Source organism: Mastigoproctus giganteus, chromosome 5 (genome assembly GCF_048544385.1).
Source record: "Mastigoproctus giganteus isolate SK-2022 chromosome 5, ASM4854438v1, whole genome shotgun sequence".
NCBI classification, from domain to species: domain Eukaryota; kingdom Metazoa; phylum Arthropoda; class Arachnida; order Uropygi; family Thelyphonidae; genus Mastigoproctus; species Mastigoproctus giganteus.
Genome location: NC_143579.1, coordinates 42291134 through 42309523, shown reverse-complemented (window position 1 = coordinate 42309523; position 18390 = coordinate 42291134). Strand labels below are relative to the sequence as shown.

Genomic DNA, 18390 nt, shown 5'->3' with positions numbered 1-18390 from the left:
TTCTCTCCATCATTGATTTCACTCCAATTTCCTCTTCTCTTAATGACAGTCTTTATCGTATCCTGCCATCTCATTCTTAGTCTCCTCTTGTTCTTTTGTCCCTTAATTGTAAATCAAACATTCTTCTTGGCAAATGCCTCACTTTCATCCTCTTGACATGTCAAAACCATTTCAAATGGGACCTTTCAATCCTATTCTGGAGTTTTTCAACCTGAATTCTCTCCCTAATCACACCATTCCTGATTTTGTCTTTCCGGTTATGCTCCTCACAAATCTCATCTATGCCCCCTGAATTCTGCTTTCATCCCTTTTCCCCATAGTCCAGGTTTCAGATGCATATGTCAAAATTGGTACATAATACGCCCGATATATATCCTTCTTACACTTCAGTGGTATGTTCCTGTTCCAAATCAGATCTCTTGTCTGCCTATAGAAATTCCCACTCGCCTGTATCCTTATTTCTTCTTCTATTACTCCAGTCTTTGTAATGGTGCTTCCTAGATACTTGAAGTTGTTAACCATTTTTAGCTGTTTCCCTTCCATTGTAATGTATCCGTCAAGCTTGCTACTCCTCTTCAGAACAAATACTTCACTCTTCTCCTGACTGAAAACCAGTCCAAATTCATTAGCCATACTAGTCCATATATCAACTTGCCGTTGCCCTTGTTCCCTGCTCTCTCCCCATATCAGAGGTCATCTGTGAAGAGCATGACTTTCATCTGGTCCTGTCCAAGTTGTTCCACCACTCTACATTGCACATCATTCATGACAGCTGTGAACAGTAGTGGTGACAGGACGCCTCCTTGCCTCAAACCCAATGTTATTTCGAAGCTCTCCGTCAACCCCACCACTGTTCTTACTTTGCTCACTGTATTGGTGCACATATTCTCAATTCTCTCCACAAGATGTTCCTCTATCCCCAAGTTTCTCAAAACCTCCCACACTTTCTCTCTCTTCACGGCATCAAACGCTTTCTTTATATCCAAAAATGCCATCCATAATTCTTTATTGTGTTCACAACACTTTTCCATCAGTTGCCTGATGCAGAAAATTAGGTCCACCGTCGATCTGCCAGGCCTAAAGCCGTACTGTTCCTCGGCCATCCTATTTTCAATTGTTCCTCGTATCTTCCGCTCTAACACTCTCTCATACAGCTTACTCACATGTGATGTCTCTATAACTGGAATACTTTTTCCAGTTCCCCTTCTTGAATAGGATGATCAAACATTCTTTCCAGTCCTTCGGCACCTTTATCTCATCCCAGATATTACGGAACAGTCTGTATGTCCACACTATCCTTGCCTCGTCTGTAGCCTCCAGCATTTCTCCATTTATCTCATCCATACCAGCAGACTTACCTGTCTTGATGTATTTCCATGCCTGTACTACATCATTCCAAGTCAAGTCTGTATGCTCTCTCTCCGTACCTTCGCTTTCATCCCCACTTTTATGATCAACCTGCCTTTGTCCCTTTTGCTGGCTGTGTTCCTCTTATCTCTTCATCCTTGGTTATTAGGTTCTCATTTTCATTCATCAAGTATTTGCTCTGTTCACCATCTCTTCTCCTTTTCCTCACCATACCATACAGCGTCTTTTTATTACCGTTGATATCTTGTCGTAGAGTTTCACTCCATTTCTTCCAACCAGTCTTCTTTCCTCGTTAACTATCCTCTTGGCTTCTCTCTTCACGGTTTCATATCTCTCTTTATTCTTGTCATTTCTGTTCTGAAGTCCTGAATGCATTATTCTTGTCATTTCTGTTCTGAAGTCCTGAATGCATTATTCTTGATTTTCACAGCCTCTCTCATCCCACCATGGGGTTTCTTTCCATCTCCTTCTATTTCTTGTCCTTCCACAAACCTGCTGTCAGTCCTACTATACAGTCTTTGAATGCTTTCCATTCTGATTCCACGCTGTTCACCACTGACTTAGGTATAACCTTCCTGAACATCGCCCCCTTTTCACCCAGCCACGCGGACCCATAACACATTCTAGTCCTTGTCTCTCCACTCCGACTTTTGCGTTCAGGTCACCCACGATAACTATATCTCCACCTGTGATGTTCTCTTTGAGCTTGTCCTCAAACTCCAGCTTCTCCATTTCTTCACAACCGGTTTGCGGTGCGTAACATTGTACTATCTTCAATGTTTCGCTGTCATTCTTTTGCAGTTTAATCGACATGAGTCCGTCTGTTGCTGATATTATTCACCTCCATCAACCCTTCCTTAATCCTGTGATCTATAATGATGGCTACACCCGTCCTTGCTACATCACCCCAAGACTAATATACGAGGAGGTTATTACCTAATAGCCTCCTAATAACTCTACACCCATTTCCTTTCCATTTTGATTCGTTCAATTCAAGTATGCTTATTTTTCTGTCCTTTAGGATGTCCACACACTCCTCAATTTTTCCTGACAATATCATAATAATGAGTGTGGCTAGTTTAATATATATCGTCATCAGCTGATCTTGTTGGTTGCAGATACCACCACGTCTGGGCTAATTAGTCTTGAGGCTTCTTTTTCTATTAAAGGCAATAAATTTAAGCTGCCGACCTGCCAAACCTGCTGCAGCCATATAGATGTGGTAGCTCTTATTCAATGGTGAAGCTTCCTCATGATGTCGCAATTTATGCAGATTTGCTAGTCACCACTGAACAAGCAGGTGGCACTGCTGTAGTTCTTTTATATCATGGATAAATCCAAATGGCTGACTCGGTAGAATCACTGTGACCTTGAAATTTACAAAAATTAATAACTCAGCAACAAGTGGGTATTTTTAAATACAATTTGGTATCCTGAAAACTTCTACAGCAAAGCTATCAGGTAGCAGAACTGTTCTGCTAAGAAGTCCCAGTGACTGATCATAGTTCCTTAAAAATTTATCGACCTTGAAATTTCCCATGTTTTCCAACATTCAAGAATAATAATGGTAGCCATTTTGAAAAATGTTCACAGTCGGAAAATGAAACCACCCTCAGGTCCCAAATCTTAACCTATCACTCACCAACACTTATTTTATCTAAAATATAACTTCTTTTTGAGTAACACTCCCTAAAATCTTCTTTATTAGTTAATTTTATTAGTGCACTAATTTAGCTAGCATACAGCTGGTGCCACCAGCACCACTAGTTTTACCAACATTACAAATTTGGTTATCTTTGTATCCACCATTTTCAATAATTTCTATAAATTCTTTAGGAAATTTTTTGGCAGCATCTTTGTCTGCACTCGCACTTTTGCCTACAATATGGACATTATGAATCCCCCGGGCATTTTTTTAAAACAAAAGAACCAACCACAACTTGCCGAAAATGTTTCATTAATTGCTCCTTCTCCGTAATTTTCTTCTGTTACGTTTTCTTTAAGTGCGTTGAAAAGACTCGTAGCTTTTGTTTTAATTTCCATTTAACTTAACGGGATTCACTTCTGATTGCAATCTTCTATCTATATTGATAGCAGACGTTCCATTTTTACCATTAAAGAGCTCCTTTTCTTTACGATCGTTTTCGAGGCAAAAGAGTCAGTAGTTATTCCATGCTCTTTGTACTGATTCTTTTCTTTTACAATTCTTCTTATAGATGATTCATTTTTTCCTTTGTCTTGTGTGAGTTTGGCAAACAAAGTGCCTTTTCATGGCATTTGATGATTTCAAGTTTCTCTTCTAATTTTAATCATTTACATTGCTTTGGCTTGTTATCATATCACTTTTTTTCTTCACTCATAATAAAGGGATCACTGAGAAATCTGGAAAAAAAAAAAAAAAAAAAAGGGATACACTTGTGATTAAGAAAAAGAAGCGAACTTAGACTACCTTTGGAAATAAGCAACACACACACACACACACACACACACACACACACACACACACACACACACACACACTTTTAAATGAATACCAGCGTAACCTAAACTGACATTTTTGGGTATTTTTTGTTGCAATGCATTTTATAACAATAAAATGCATTGCAATTCCATTGGATGAAATTTTATTGTGTGACAAAGGCAATATCAAGTGTCTTTGCTTGCCTCCTATTATTGCAGCATTCACTACAACCCATGGATGTTATTGTTATTTGGTTTTTAGGAGCATTAGCAACTAAGACCATGTTAATCTGGGATATGTGGTGGTCATTCCCTGATCTTTCCGCATCCTCCGTATTTGGTGGTCACGGGCTCGAACCCCAGTCTAATCAAGAAGCGTGTGCTACACACTGCTGCTCCTGCCCACCTGGTTATGGAGACGCCTACAACCCATGGATCAGACAGTCATTGGCATACACACATCAGAAACAGTTAAAATTATGCCATCAGTATTAAAATACCTGTGCCTAAGATAATTTTTTATGAAGAACTGTTATAATTGTGCTTTTAGCACAATATTTTATTGTAAAACATTTTTATTAAATTTATGTAATTCAGAATAAGAATAACTGGGGGTTGTATGGCAACAAAAAATATGCAAATTACCATTCTGAAAGGCTTCTTTAACTCCTGCCAATAATATCTGTAATCGTTTCTGCTCTCTTTTCTTGTCCTGCTGATGTTCTTCCAAAGTTGATAAATGAACTGGAACAATACTAGCCTAATTTGAAAAGGGATCAAATGGCATTAATACTATTTATGGTAATATCCTGTAAAGTATGCAGAAATTGCAAGAAACCATAATTAACAGTATGTTTATCATGTATTTTAAATTCGGCCTAAAACAGTCACTAACAAAACACTCAAAACCTGTTGGTATTGTTATGTTTATTTCTGAATTGAAAATATGCACATAATGGGGTCAAACATTTTGTAGTATTTTCTTACCACTTCTTCAGTGATTGCAAAGACAGTAACTAAGGGTAATTATTATGGAAATCTTAAATTTTTTAGTAGAATTAAATAACAATAATACGTAAACGTTTAATTCCACCAAAACCTTTAGAACCTTTGCAATATCAGTCACAAAAGATCATGCTGGTCACAAGAACTCGAATAAGTAACTCTTCACCATAGAAGAAGACTATTGTTACTTATTCCCAGCAGATGCCACCACCCAGACGGCACCGTTTTGGAGCTGATTGGCTCCTCTTCGGTGGGTGGGCAGGCACCCTGGTGTTGCAATGATGGCGTGCAGTAATTTGAATTTCGTCACATTTTAGGGAATGTCTCAAGTTGCATAATGAGTTAACATGCTTACAAGTTAGTGCAAATGCATCAGATCTGCTCGCAACTACTAAATAGTTATAAGATTGGCATCATTATGTATACTTCATATTGTGAATATGAAACAACGAGTTGCAACAACACAACACCTTACAACATATTGTGGAGTTATACTTTGCAAATGCCTTGCCATCATTGTAACACCAGGGTGCCTGCTTCCCCACCGAAGAGGAGCCAATCAGCTCCGAATCGGTGCCGTCTGGGTGGTAGCTACCACCAAGAATAAGATGCGAGCAGATCTGATGCATTTGCGCTAACTTGTAAGCATGTTAATTCACTACACAACTTGAGGCTTTTGTCCTAAAATGTGACAAAATATAAATCAACAAGTTATTGTGACTAAAGTGATCTTCTGTGACTTCTGTATTGCAAAGAAGACAGCTGGTGAGTGTTTATATAAAAATAACCTTAAACAAATTTATCCGAACAGATCTAAGAATTACATAATAATAACTCTTAGTTTAACACTGAAGAAGTGGTAAGAAAATATCATGAAATGTCTGACCCCATTATGTACATACTTCTGATTTAGAAATAAACATAATAATACCAATGACACAGTCTTGAGGTTTTGAGTTCTTTATTATCTTCAAACAACACAGTCTACCTATGCATCATGCTGCTCAAGGAATTTGAGCAGCATGATCCCTCCCACCAAACCGAGTTTCACAAATGAGTTAAAAATAATAAATAAGTAAAATAAAAATAAATAAATTTCTACAGGATAAAGATGAAACTTCTGACACTGTAAGCTTTTAACTTCCCTGATTTCTACTGCAGTCTTAAAACATTCCCAATGGTTGGGCAAGACATACATAACATTGTCGCATAATGTCGTGCTCTTACAAAACAGGGATAATAAGAGAATATATAACAATGTATATTGCTGTCAATTAAATATTCATGACTAGAGCAGTTACTATGCCTGTTTTGTACCACAAAATCCATTTTTTGCCTCTATGTAGGCTGTACAGAAGCAATTTTTCTTGATAAACAGAAATACAAGGACCAGTACGAAAGTAATGCCTCCTAATTTTTTGCTTTAAAGTGTGGCACCATAGATCATTTTGTGTGTCACTAAAGGCCTCTAGTTTCACCATACCAAGTGGCGCTGTAATCAGTCTCGTGAGTGCAGCACACGGATAGCTCAAAATGGTGGATGTTACAGATACAGTGAAACTTCTCCTAACGGACACCTCTCGTTAACGGACATCTCTCTACAACGGACATTTTCAAATTCCCCAACTCACCTCCATTGGTTTTAACGTGTTTGCAGCTTCTGTCTAGCGGACATTCTCTGTAACGGACGCAGACAGGCAATCTGCACTGTTTCGTTTAGATTAGCACTTAATTTGATCTCCCCATAACGGACTGCGGGAGAGATCACAGCCCTTTTTCTAGGAACGTTTCTTCCACATATTGCCTCAATCTATTTCTGATTCTCTGAATTTTATCAAGGTTTACGTCGCGGTTGTAAACCCTTTTTCAAGAATTTTTAAGGCACGTGTAAAACTTCTGATGAATTCAGTGCGTGCAGGGGGCGGGGTGAATTTGGTCGGCCTTTCGTCTTTTCAGTTTCAGTTTTCAGTTTTGTTCAGTGTCGTGTGAAGTGCACAATGTCTTCTCGTAAACATTTAACTTTAAAAGATAAAGTCGAACTCATTAATGCATATGATCGGCAAAAAAATAGTGTTCGCAATCTCGCTGCAAAATTCAAAATCGGGAAGACGCAGGTAAGCGACATCCTAAAGAAAAAAAAAAAAAAAAAAATGAACTGCTCAAACAATTTTGGCAACATGGAAATGATCACGTTCAAAAATCATTCCCGAAAACTGTTGGACTTCAAATTGACAATGTTACGTATGAGTGGTTTTGTCGCGCACGTGCTAAAAAAATTCCCATTAATGGGCCTATTATTAGGGAAAAGGCTTTGGAGGTTGCAAAATCTATGGGAGTAAATGAGTTCAAAGCTTCTGTGGGGTGGCTAGACAAGTTCAAAACTCGGCATAAAATTTCTTGGAAAACCGTAAGTGGTGAAGGTGGATCTGTTGATACTGGGGTTGTAACAGAGTGGACCGTCAAATTGAAGAGTTATGTCGTGATTTTGAAGCTAAGGATATTTAAAACTGTGACGAAACAGGGTTGTTTTTTAAAGCTCTTCCTGAAAAAACAATGAATCTAAAAAAGGAAAAGTGCCAGGGTGGAAAAATTTCTAAGGAACGCTTGACTGTACTATTGTGTACAAATATGCTGGGAGACTTTGAACAACCTCTTGTTATAGGAAAACCACAAAATCCTCGTTGTTTCAAGGGCATAAAGTTGAATCTTTTGAATGTTGACTGGAAGTATAATAAAAAAGCGTGGATGACACGAGATATCATGAGCGAATGGATAAGTCACTTTAACCAAAACATGATTCGTCAAAACAGAAAAATTATTCTTTTCATGGATAATGCTGTATCTCACCCGCACATTGAATTGTCCAACATTCAAATCGTTTTTCTTCCACCAAACATATCTGCAGAGTGTCAGCCCTTGGATCAAGGGATAATAGAAAATTTTAAACTTCACTACAGAAAACGTGTTTTAAGACATCTCATTGCAAACATGAACGATGTAACATGTGCGAGTGACCTTGCAAAGAAAATCAGCATCCTAGATGCGATTCAGTGGATTTCCTCTTCAGTAAACGCAATTAGAAAACAAACTGTCGTGAACTGTTTTGTAAAGTCTGGCTTCTCAAACGCAAAAATTGAAGTTGTGAACAGCAATGTGGAGCACCAAGAAGAACAAGAACTTCAACATCTATTGATAATGTACAATACTTCAGCTACAAGTGACCCTGGCTACAAAGATATAGACTCGAACCTCACTACAGAAGATGGTGCTCTAGATATCAACGACATTATCATCGATATTTTTCAAGAAGTTCCTCACGAGGATGAAGAAATGGAAGGAGGTCATTCTGTCGAAGAACATATTAACGACGAACCGCCAATGAAAATAGAAGAAGCGCTCATACAAATCAATCGTTTAAAAATGTTTTTCGCCGCTGAAGAAGATACTGAAGGACTTTCGATGGTTTCTTCACTCCAAACAAATGTTGAAAACAAAATTATCAGCCGGAAGAAGGTGCAGAATAAAATAAGTGATTACTGTATGTATTTTTCTTAAGATAAAGTCATAATATGCATAGCACAATTGTATGTATATTATTTACAAAACTATTGTGCAAAATCTGTATATTATTTACAAAAATATGGTTCAAAATCTGTATATATTTTAATTTAATTTTACATTAAACGTTTAACGATTTTTCTTTCTTTCTTTTTTTTTTTTCTCCCTCAGACTTCTTGTTAGCGGACACTTCTCTCTAACGGACACATTTTCGTTCCCCATGGCTGTCCATTAAAGGGCAGTTTCACTGTATATGTATCAAGCAAAGAGTGGCGAATGAATTTCTTACCAAGGCGGACAGCCAAATAAAAATACACAAATTGTGCAATGTAGTAGACATAGGGAAACCTGCTGTGATATCCACTATAAAGGAACTAGGCTACAAGGTTTGCACCTGGTATGGTAGGTCCTGAAAATGCTGACACATGAGCACAAAGAAGCCTGGAAAGTCATCTGTATGGAACTTCTCCAGCACTACGAAAGTGAAGGGGAGGTTTTTCTTTCATGCATAGTCACAGGTGATGAAACCTTGGTTCACCAGTATAACCCTGAGATGAAGAGACAGTCGATGGAGTGGCACCATCAAAATTCACCACACAAGAAGAAGTTCAAAAGACAGCCTTCGGTCAGTAGTCACAGCGACAGTGTTTTGGGACAAAGATGGGGGTCTTGCTTATGGTCTTTGAGTGTGGCACTACAATCAACTCTGATATATGGAAACATTTAAAAAATGAAAGCCCGCACCTGTAGAGCTCAACCAGACAAAAATCTTAATGAGGTTCTCCATGACAATGTACGACCCCACACCAGTCCGTGCACGATGGAGGTCTGCAAAACTGGGGCGCACTGTTCTTCCTCATCTCTCTTATAGCTCAGATCTTGTACTTTCCGACTATCATCTCTTCGGCCAGCTGAAGAATGCACTCCATGGAACACATTTTGCGGACAACAACAACAACAACCCAAGCACAGTGTTTGTAAAACCCTCCGGAGCAAGAGTAGGGACTTTTACAGGATTGGAATACAGGGTCTGACTCAGAGATGGCGACGTGAAAAAAATAACAGTGTTTATTAATGATTGAGGTTTAACTGATGTAAAAGGCATAGTTGTAGGAATTAAATTTTCTGATGAAAAAAATAGGAGGCATTACTTTCATACCACTCCTCATAGTAACTTACCATCATTGTTTTGGTACACGATCACTGTTCTGTTACGTATAACAAAGACAAATAAGTTTGTTTTTTTTAACAAACTGATTCGACTGGTTCATGATATATATATATATATATATATATTTTTTTTTTTCCCCATCAGACAGTGAAGCAAACTGTCAACAGTTCAGTGGGAAATATTCGCTAAAGACTATCCCAAGAGATGATACTGGGGACAGAAGCACTGATGGCGTTTATAGGAAGACACGGAAAGAAATCCTGCTTCAACATAACAATTAGTTTACTTGTGCACATTTGCAATTCTTTCTTTGGTCTTCACTGTATTTCCTTGTGCATATAACCCAGACACTGGCTCCTTTGGACTGACACCTTTTTAACTGATTTCTTAAAACAAATGTCCTTTCCAGCCAAAAGTTAAAGACAACGGTGATGTTTAACCAAGTGGTGGTCAACTATTATCAACACTATTCCTTCCCTTCTTTCCTCCTAAATGATTCAAATCTGTTTTGCTTTCTTTCCTCCCCAAATTTCTCCAGTGAAATCAAAGTTGCTTCTATGTATAAATCAACTCTAATGTCACAACTTTCACTGTCAACTGATGAAAAAACTGTCCTGCCAGATGTATAGTCATAGGACTGAACAGATGAGAGGCTGAAGGGGGGGGGGGGCTGGACATTCCAGAATCTCCCAAGTGTAATAATAGTGCAGTGTTATGCTATCATGACATTTCATTAAAACAGCTGTCAGAAATCTATGCCACTTCTTTCACATTTGAGAAAGTTAAGGGTGGCAATAATGCCACCCTTAACTTTCTCAAATGTTCAGCAATAGTAGTCTTAACTTGACAGTGGACCCCTTGGACAGAAATTGTGATATTCCCAGAAAACAGAAAGTTGGTTGTTCAGGATTTTTATGGTACAACAGCATCAAAGGTCATGTTGTGCCAGAACTGATCCTCTCAAAAAGTTATAGTATATATATATATATATATATATATATATATATATATATATATATATATATATCTGGTATTTTGTTTTCAGGTGTTACTGTGACACAGATATATCAAATGTCTTCTGGTTATACCATGTGATCTAACTGCTTTTAAAAAGTAAAACTGCTGTTATTTGTTCTTGATCCTCCAGAAGGTCATATAATGTGATGTGTCATTTTCTGTGATAGGAAGCAAACAAGACAGATGCCTAATATATTTTTTTTTGCCTAAATTCTACAATACTCTTGAATTTTCTACAGGCCAGCTGCAGATCGATGATGCTTTCATGTCACTGAATTTCTCTCTCTCTCTTTTCAAGGTAATGTAATTCACCCACTGCATGTACTACTATAAATGTTGGAGGCTCATTTCAATTCATATGCATTTCAGTCAAATTATTTGAACCCCAACACACATACACCTTCTGAATCTAAGGCTGTAATGCCACTCCACCCATTAACACTCATATTTTCATTCTTTTGTTTGTATGAGAGTTGTTCACTAAAAAAATGATCATAATTTTTTTTTCACAACATACCTTTATTTATCATCCATATTTTATGGTCCTTTTCAAAGTACTTCCCATTTGATGAAATACACTTATCTCCAAAGTTTCTGCCATTCTTTAAAAACATGGTGGAAGCCATTTTTTGACATATGTTTGAGAATTGCTTCCAATGGCTTTACAACTTCTTCTGATGGCCGGAAGCATTTTTCTCGTAGCTCCTTTAACTTTGGGGGAGGAGAATTGCAGGGTGCAAGGTCAGGACTGCAGTGTGGATGGGAACACACCTGACATCAATGCTGACTAAGTATTCTATGACAGTATGAGCAATGTGCGGTTTTGCATTGTCGGTACGCAGTATCCAAATGATGCAAACGACCACAATTGCACCTGCATGCAGTTGTGGTCATTTGCAACGAATGTGATTCTATAAGGTGTGCAGTAGAGTTATGCTGGTAAACAATTCCTTGAATGTCGATAAGAAGAGATGACCGAAACCTTTCCTGCAGAAGCCACAACTCCCACCCCCCAGTGTTGGTGATGAGGTAGACTTTAAAATGGAGTTTTGCTGCTTACTCTCTGGGTCAAAATGATGAAGCCATATCTCATCTGCCGTTATCACATTAAGCAGAACTTCATCTCCAGTAACCATCTATTGCAGCTCCTGACAAACCTCCATTTGAACTTGCTGTTGCTCAGGTGTGAGTAGCCTTGGAACCCAACATGAACAAACACGTATTATATGCAAATGGTCATGGAGAATACTGTGCATGCCTCCTACTGATATTCTTAACATCTCTGCCAGTTACCTTACTGTTATACGATGATATTCCCTCATGATTACAGAAACAGTGTTTATGGTTTCTGTGGTGACAGCAGTGGTTAAAGTCCCGGGAATGCAAATTTCTGCGATTGAATCATGTCCATCTTTAAACATTCTAAACCACCCGTGAGCTGTGCTATACGGAAGCACAGATTCACCATAAGCCTTTTTTAACATTTCATATGCTTCAGCGGATGTTTTCTCGAGACAGATACAAAATTTGAGAGCAGCACACTGTTCCTTGCATGCCATGTGCATTGTTACATAGGTGAAACTGAACAGGCATAAACTTGACTGACCACTAAGGTCACACTGTGCGCACAAGTTTAACTGCACAGTTGCTATGTGATGCAGCTTGGTTTGGTCTTAAATTCCACAGCTCAGCTAGCAACAGCAAGCAGTATGGCTGTTCAAGAAAAAATGATGATCATTCTTTACTGAACAGTCCTTGTACTATTGGGAGCCTGGACTTTACTCCATTGTCACCATTTGTTCGTTTTGTTGGTGAACTGTCAATAAATTTTAGATGAAGTTCTTTTTCCATTTAGGAAAGAACCTGCACTTTGCACTTCTGCATTTGTCTATGTCTGAATGGGTGCTGCTATGTTTGTTTTCATGTGTATCACCAGATGGTGGTACCATCTCATAACTGATAACAAAAACTTTAAATTTGCAAATTTTCATATTTATCTGTTCAAACCCTTTCGGGAACTAACACCTATTACTTTTCTTTTGGAACTTCTAATCAAACAAGAAAGCATAAATGCTTACAACAGGACACAACAAAAAAACAACACAGGCGGAAGAATCAAATTCATTAGCAATCTTACATCAGGAAATCAGACAGAAAACAAGTAGAACTGGCCACTTGGGCTAGAGTGGTCTAATATCAAAAAAGATGTTTGGTTTGAAATGCAAGAGCACATACTCTTAACTGTTACATTAATTAAAACAGCCATAAACACTCTAAAAGAGTATATCCTTACTGCGTTGAATAAACATTGATGATAAGTTGATTAAATATTCTTAATCTCAGAACTATTATAACAAACTGCAATATAAAGAATATCGAAGATGATAATAGTTAGATATATATTGATTCATTATGCACTGCACAGCAAATAAAACAAGACCATTTCTTAGTCAGATGATAGATTACAATGTAGCTATGTTATATGGGGGATTCAGAGCAAAACAATGAATATACGAGATATATTTTAGTAAGTGAAAGATGTGCATAATGGTATAATCAGTGTGCCAATAAGTTTTTCTTGGGAGAAAATACTTATGAACACGCAAGATTTATGCATTTACTGCAGTTAAGTGTGCTGCATTCATTTACGGATATATTAGTATTAAAATAGCATAAATGATCCAAGGCAGTAAAATCATTCCCCATCTGCACAAAAAAAAAAAAAAAAAAACACCACCACACTATTATTCCCACTGTCAAATCCACTCTCTCCCTGCATTTTATCAAACTTGAAGACTTGGCTATCCTCACAGGAAACTTATTCCATTCCACCATACACTGACTGAAGATAAGTCATAAGATCTAGTCTACTCACTATGATTTTATATTTGTGCCATCTGGTTCTTGTCTTGCTCACCAGTGAGAACAAGAAACAGAGGACACAAATCCCTAATCCAGCAATTGATTTTCCCTGTTATCCTATCTGCTCTAACTAATACAATAACCTCTCATAAGAAACCATAAAATCAACCGAGGCACATTTAGAATGCCATTCTTGCCAACCACAGATGCCATACTGACTGGTCTATAACTGCCCATCACTTATTTAGCTCCTTCATGGATTGGGAAGTTGGTACTTTTCCAGTCTCCAAGGGAATAATCCCCTGAATGTAATGATGATCTCATTAACATCTAATGGTGGGATGAATTCACATGCTGACCTTTTCAGTATAACTTGATATATGCCATCTGCCACTGAAACTTTATACACTCTGTCTCAGTAACTTTTCTAATATCATTATGTCATTTATTTATAGCAGTTTTAGCTCAGCTTCACTCTTCCCCCATGATACTAACATAGTTTCAATAGCAACGATCACTACAAAATACCTGTTCAATTCTGCTGCCATTTCAGATAGATTCTTGAATATATCACCAATTTGATCTTGTAAATGGTCTATTGAATTTACTCTGTTTTTTTTTTCTTGCAATCATATATGAAAGACTTTTCCCTGTTCATAGTTCTGTCAGCAATTTCTCATACTCAGCTTCTGCAAATCCACCTTGTCAGCGTATTTTTTTCATATTTGCTTACAATTATTGTATGAAGCTGCATAACATGATAGTCTGATCTCTTCTGATGGTCACTGGTCCTACACCTTATTCTGGTTTTGTCAACTGTCTTTCAAGTCAGCTTATTAAGGAATCAATTGCAATTTCCTCTACCTCTTTCAACTGCCAACATGCTCTGGAGGTCATTAATATTAGTCTACTTGGCTTAGGATGAACAGTCACATTACCCACTGTCTTTAGATGCATGGCGTTTCCAGCAGTTGATTTTAGGTGTCCACTCTTTCTGCTATCTGGAAATGGACATGCCCGATATGTGACATTAACGTAACTCTTGTGAGGGGGTAAAGATCCTTTTCTCATTTCATTCTGTTCCATCTACCTCTCACTGAGCACATATGCCTTTCATGTCTAACTTTTTATTGGTACTGTCATCTACCTGTTATTTGATCTCTAGAACTGATTATTATTTTCCAAAGGTGAATATGTCCCAATACATGCATGCATATTTCTATAAAATCATTTATTGCCAACATAGAAGCATTACTCCAGTACAGACTGGCTGGAATTAACATATGCATAAAGATCTGTTTGGAAATTAAGAAAATATCACTGAAGGTGGCAAATATAATAGCAAATGAGGCGTGACTATACCATTATGGTTCAGAGAGCAAACAGCAGAACTCCATGTAGAAGGAAGCCTCTAACACCAAACAATATAAAGGTAGTGCCAGCTGCTGCAAAAACTGTGGTCATAACTTTCTATGACATTACTGAAACGGTGCGTAAGCATGGTGTGCTGTTCCATTCAAAAAGCATTGGTTAGTGCTACATATTTGTGCTTTGACCCTGTGAGAACATATCTGACAGAAAAGTCCTATTTCTATATTGGTGGATGGATGCTCTGCCACAATATACATATTGGTGGAGTTCTTGTCTTTCGTCAAATGTCAAACATATTACATTCTATATACAGTTCAGACAGACTCTAAATTTTTCCATTTCCCTATATAAAAAAACAATGAAAGGGATTTGAACTCTTCAGAAGCAGTGATCAAAAATGGAAATGTGATTATGAAGTAAAAGAACTGATTTTCACCAGTTTTTAGAAAATGGTAACAATATTAAGATAGGTGCATTACATCAAATGGGAGCTATTTAAAAAAAAACAAACTAGTTTATACTCCGGCAAGATCAGGCACCATCAAAATTTGAATTTGCCTTAAAGGCAAATAATTAAAAAATTATTTTCATTATTTTTTAAACAGCTTGTATAAAAACAAAATCATGATAAAGGAGAATGCTTAAATATAATACTTGCCATTTCTGTGATATCATACACAGTGTGCTCATACTGTGATATAACTGGGTTAGAGTTTATTTTAGGCAGCGATGAATTGATTTCTTTATGAGAACTTGGCAATTCATTTTGCTATAAGAAAGTAATCAAGTTTATTAAATATAGAAAACCAGAATAACTGATATCACATTACATTAATATCATATATCTACCACAAAAGCCTTTGCTCAGCACATATACAGGTGAATAAACATTTTAATTCAGAAGGGCTAAAAAAATTTCTTAAAGCTTAGGTAGACCACACCCATTAAAAAAGCTGAGAAATGCTGGGTTATGTAACATTTTATTGTAACAGTGTAATTCAAAGATAAGTTTGTTAAGCCAAGTTTTACCAGGAACTTGAACTTTTCTTTGCATTTCCTGTTGATTCTGAGAAAGTGCACTCATCACAAGGAACATTTCTGCCCTAGTTTTATCATAGGATGAATAAAACTAGGGCAGATATATTGCCCCCCCCCTCAATCTTATTAATCAGCTCAAATCAGCATCCCCCCTACTTCTTTTTCAACCCATGCACGGTACTAAGTACTATAGGATGATACCTTTCGTGTTTGGGGTTTTCATAAAAAAAAAAATAAATATATATATATATAGATAGCTTCAGTCCTTCACAATAGGGAGTGTTTGGCTTTATTGACATAAAGGAATAAAGTAGAGCAAAAATAATATGGAGAGATACAACTGCATTTTGGCTAGTATCAGATGAAAGGAGATGAGTGAGTTACACACAGTATAAAACTTGTAATTTAGAATAGAGAAAAACACTGATATAGCAGAGGCAAACAGGACCCAACTACAGAGGAAAAGCAACCAGGATTGAGAAACAGGAGAACCTCACTTATGGGTCATAAAACTAAGGTCCTCCCTGGTATAAATGCAGCAGATGCAAAGAACCATAATACATTATGTCAAGAGCACTACCAGTGGGAGAAAAATGTAAAGTTCTGAATGGAATGGAAAATTGATTCTTAATTCTGAAGTAAGAGTTGCAAATGTCATATTTGAGGGAAAAAAAGAAAAAAAAAAGTTCATCAACAGAGTGTAATGTAAGACTTAAACCCATTTACTACCTAGTAGGTAGTCATGCAAATAAAATTTGATGTAAAAAGGACATTAAGTCCTTATACCAAGCTTGACATCTCAGATTGCAGAGATTAGTCATTGGTTGTCAAAGCATTGCACTACAAATACAGTTTTACTGTAAGATGCAAAATGCTATTGAAGTGCAATATAGTGCCAATTATACAGCACAGAACCTTACAATTCCGTAATAATTTAAACGATTAGTAAGAAGACAAAAGGCTTTAATCATGTCTTTAAATGAGATGTATTTTCATGGGTGTTATGTATTCAGAAATAACCTATTCACACACTCTGTACACCACAATAAATAACTTAATAAACAAGCAGCATTACGTTACAAACTCTTTATCAAGTTCATATTCGTATGCATAATGAGTCAGAACAAGAATTACAAATTAGTCTTTCTCTAACTGCTGACATATCATATGAGGTGTCCCCAATTCAGTGTCTAATGTTCTCTAAGCCTCATGTTTCTCAGCATGCCCCACCTCATCATTATTTCCTCCGTTTAAAGCAACTTGGTTAAATTACTTAATGCAAAAGGCTTCTTTTATTTTTATTTTTCCGAAGTCTCCCCCCCACACCACTGCAAAGTTCATATCACTATATGCGCGAATGCATTCCAATGCACTTTCTGCCAATTCTGATTCTTTAGTGTTTTCTCGGGCTACGTTTGTTGTGTTCATCTGCATGTGTTTAAAATTTTCTTCTGGTCTCACTTATGTATACTTTGCCACATTCACATGTATTTTTGTATATTATATGCTTTCCATCACTCTGGTGTTAGATCTTTGCACCCCCCCCCCAATCTTATTAATCAGCTTAAAGGTCACTTCACTGTAATCCACAATGTGCGTTGTGCTATTGTTTTTGTTGTTAAAATATTTTTCTATGGTGTTGTTAATTAAATTAGTCGGGTACCTGTTATTTAATAATACAGGCAGTTCTCGCTTTACGAGTTTTTTTTTTTTCAAGTATCAACAAAATTTAAAATATGAGCATTAATTGCAAAAAAAATGAAATGAATGTTAAACATTCATAAATACCGCATTTCAAACCACGCGCGTAGCTATACAATACAGTGTAGCCAGCTTTACGATATTAATCCATTCCAGAGACACCATCGTATCGTGAAAATATCGTAATGTGAACCCAATAACACATTGTTTTTTGGTAATTAGTTCCACAACCTCGGAAGTTGAAATTTTCGCTATATAACTCTCTAAAAGGTTGTTTTTATAGTGCAAATTGTATTAGTTACCAATTCAAATCTCTAAAATGCACCACACTTTCATCATTATCATATGTTCTGTTATAAGAACCAATTTTGAACGTCTTTGTGATATTTTTCTAAAGCACATTTCTGGAGGTCACTACGATAAAACAATTTGCACTTTCTGGTTTATTGGGCTTTTCTGTTACTGCAAGCAATTATAAACTGGTAGTAAACTTGATGTTATTGCATTTGTGAAAATACCGATAGCTGGAAATGTGTGGTTTTTTGTGTTATTATGGTAAAATGTTTCCCCTTTATTGAAATCTTCAATCGTATAAAAAAACAAATAAATTTTCAGAATCTTCTCTTCATTCCTTTTTTTTTTTAAAGCTTCGTAAGCTTGTTACTCCGTGCAAATTGTTATTTGCAATTTGTGCGTTCCATTAAAAAAATGCTTAAGCATGCTATTGAAATTTATAAAGAAAATAGAAGGTTATTTTGGAAACAAACGCCTCTTGAAGCATTTCTGAAGAAGACGACTCCTTGTGCAACAAACCAACAAGTGTCAAGCCAATAATCAAC

At 36.9% G+C, this 18390-nt stretch overlaps 1 protein-coding gene across 1 annotated transcript in view; it reads right to left on the bottom strand.

Annotated features, from left to right (window-relative positions):
- LOC150085327 (uncharacterized) overlaps positions 1-18390 on the bottom strand; it is a 132271-nt gene that overhangs the window by 65318 nt on the left and 48563 nt on the right. Inside the window, exons 6-7 of the mRNA XM_090373152.1 lie at positions 15471-15581; positions 4474-4588 (exon numbers count right to left, since the gene is read on the bottom strand). Coding sequence (XP_090229278.1) covers positions 4474-4588; positions 15471-15581 — 226 coding nt within the window. The remainder of the gene's footprint in view (positions 1-4473; positions 4589-15470; positions 15582-18390) is intronic.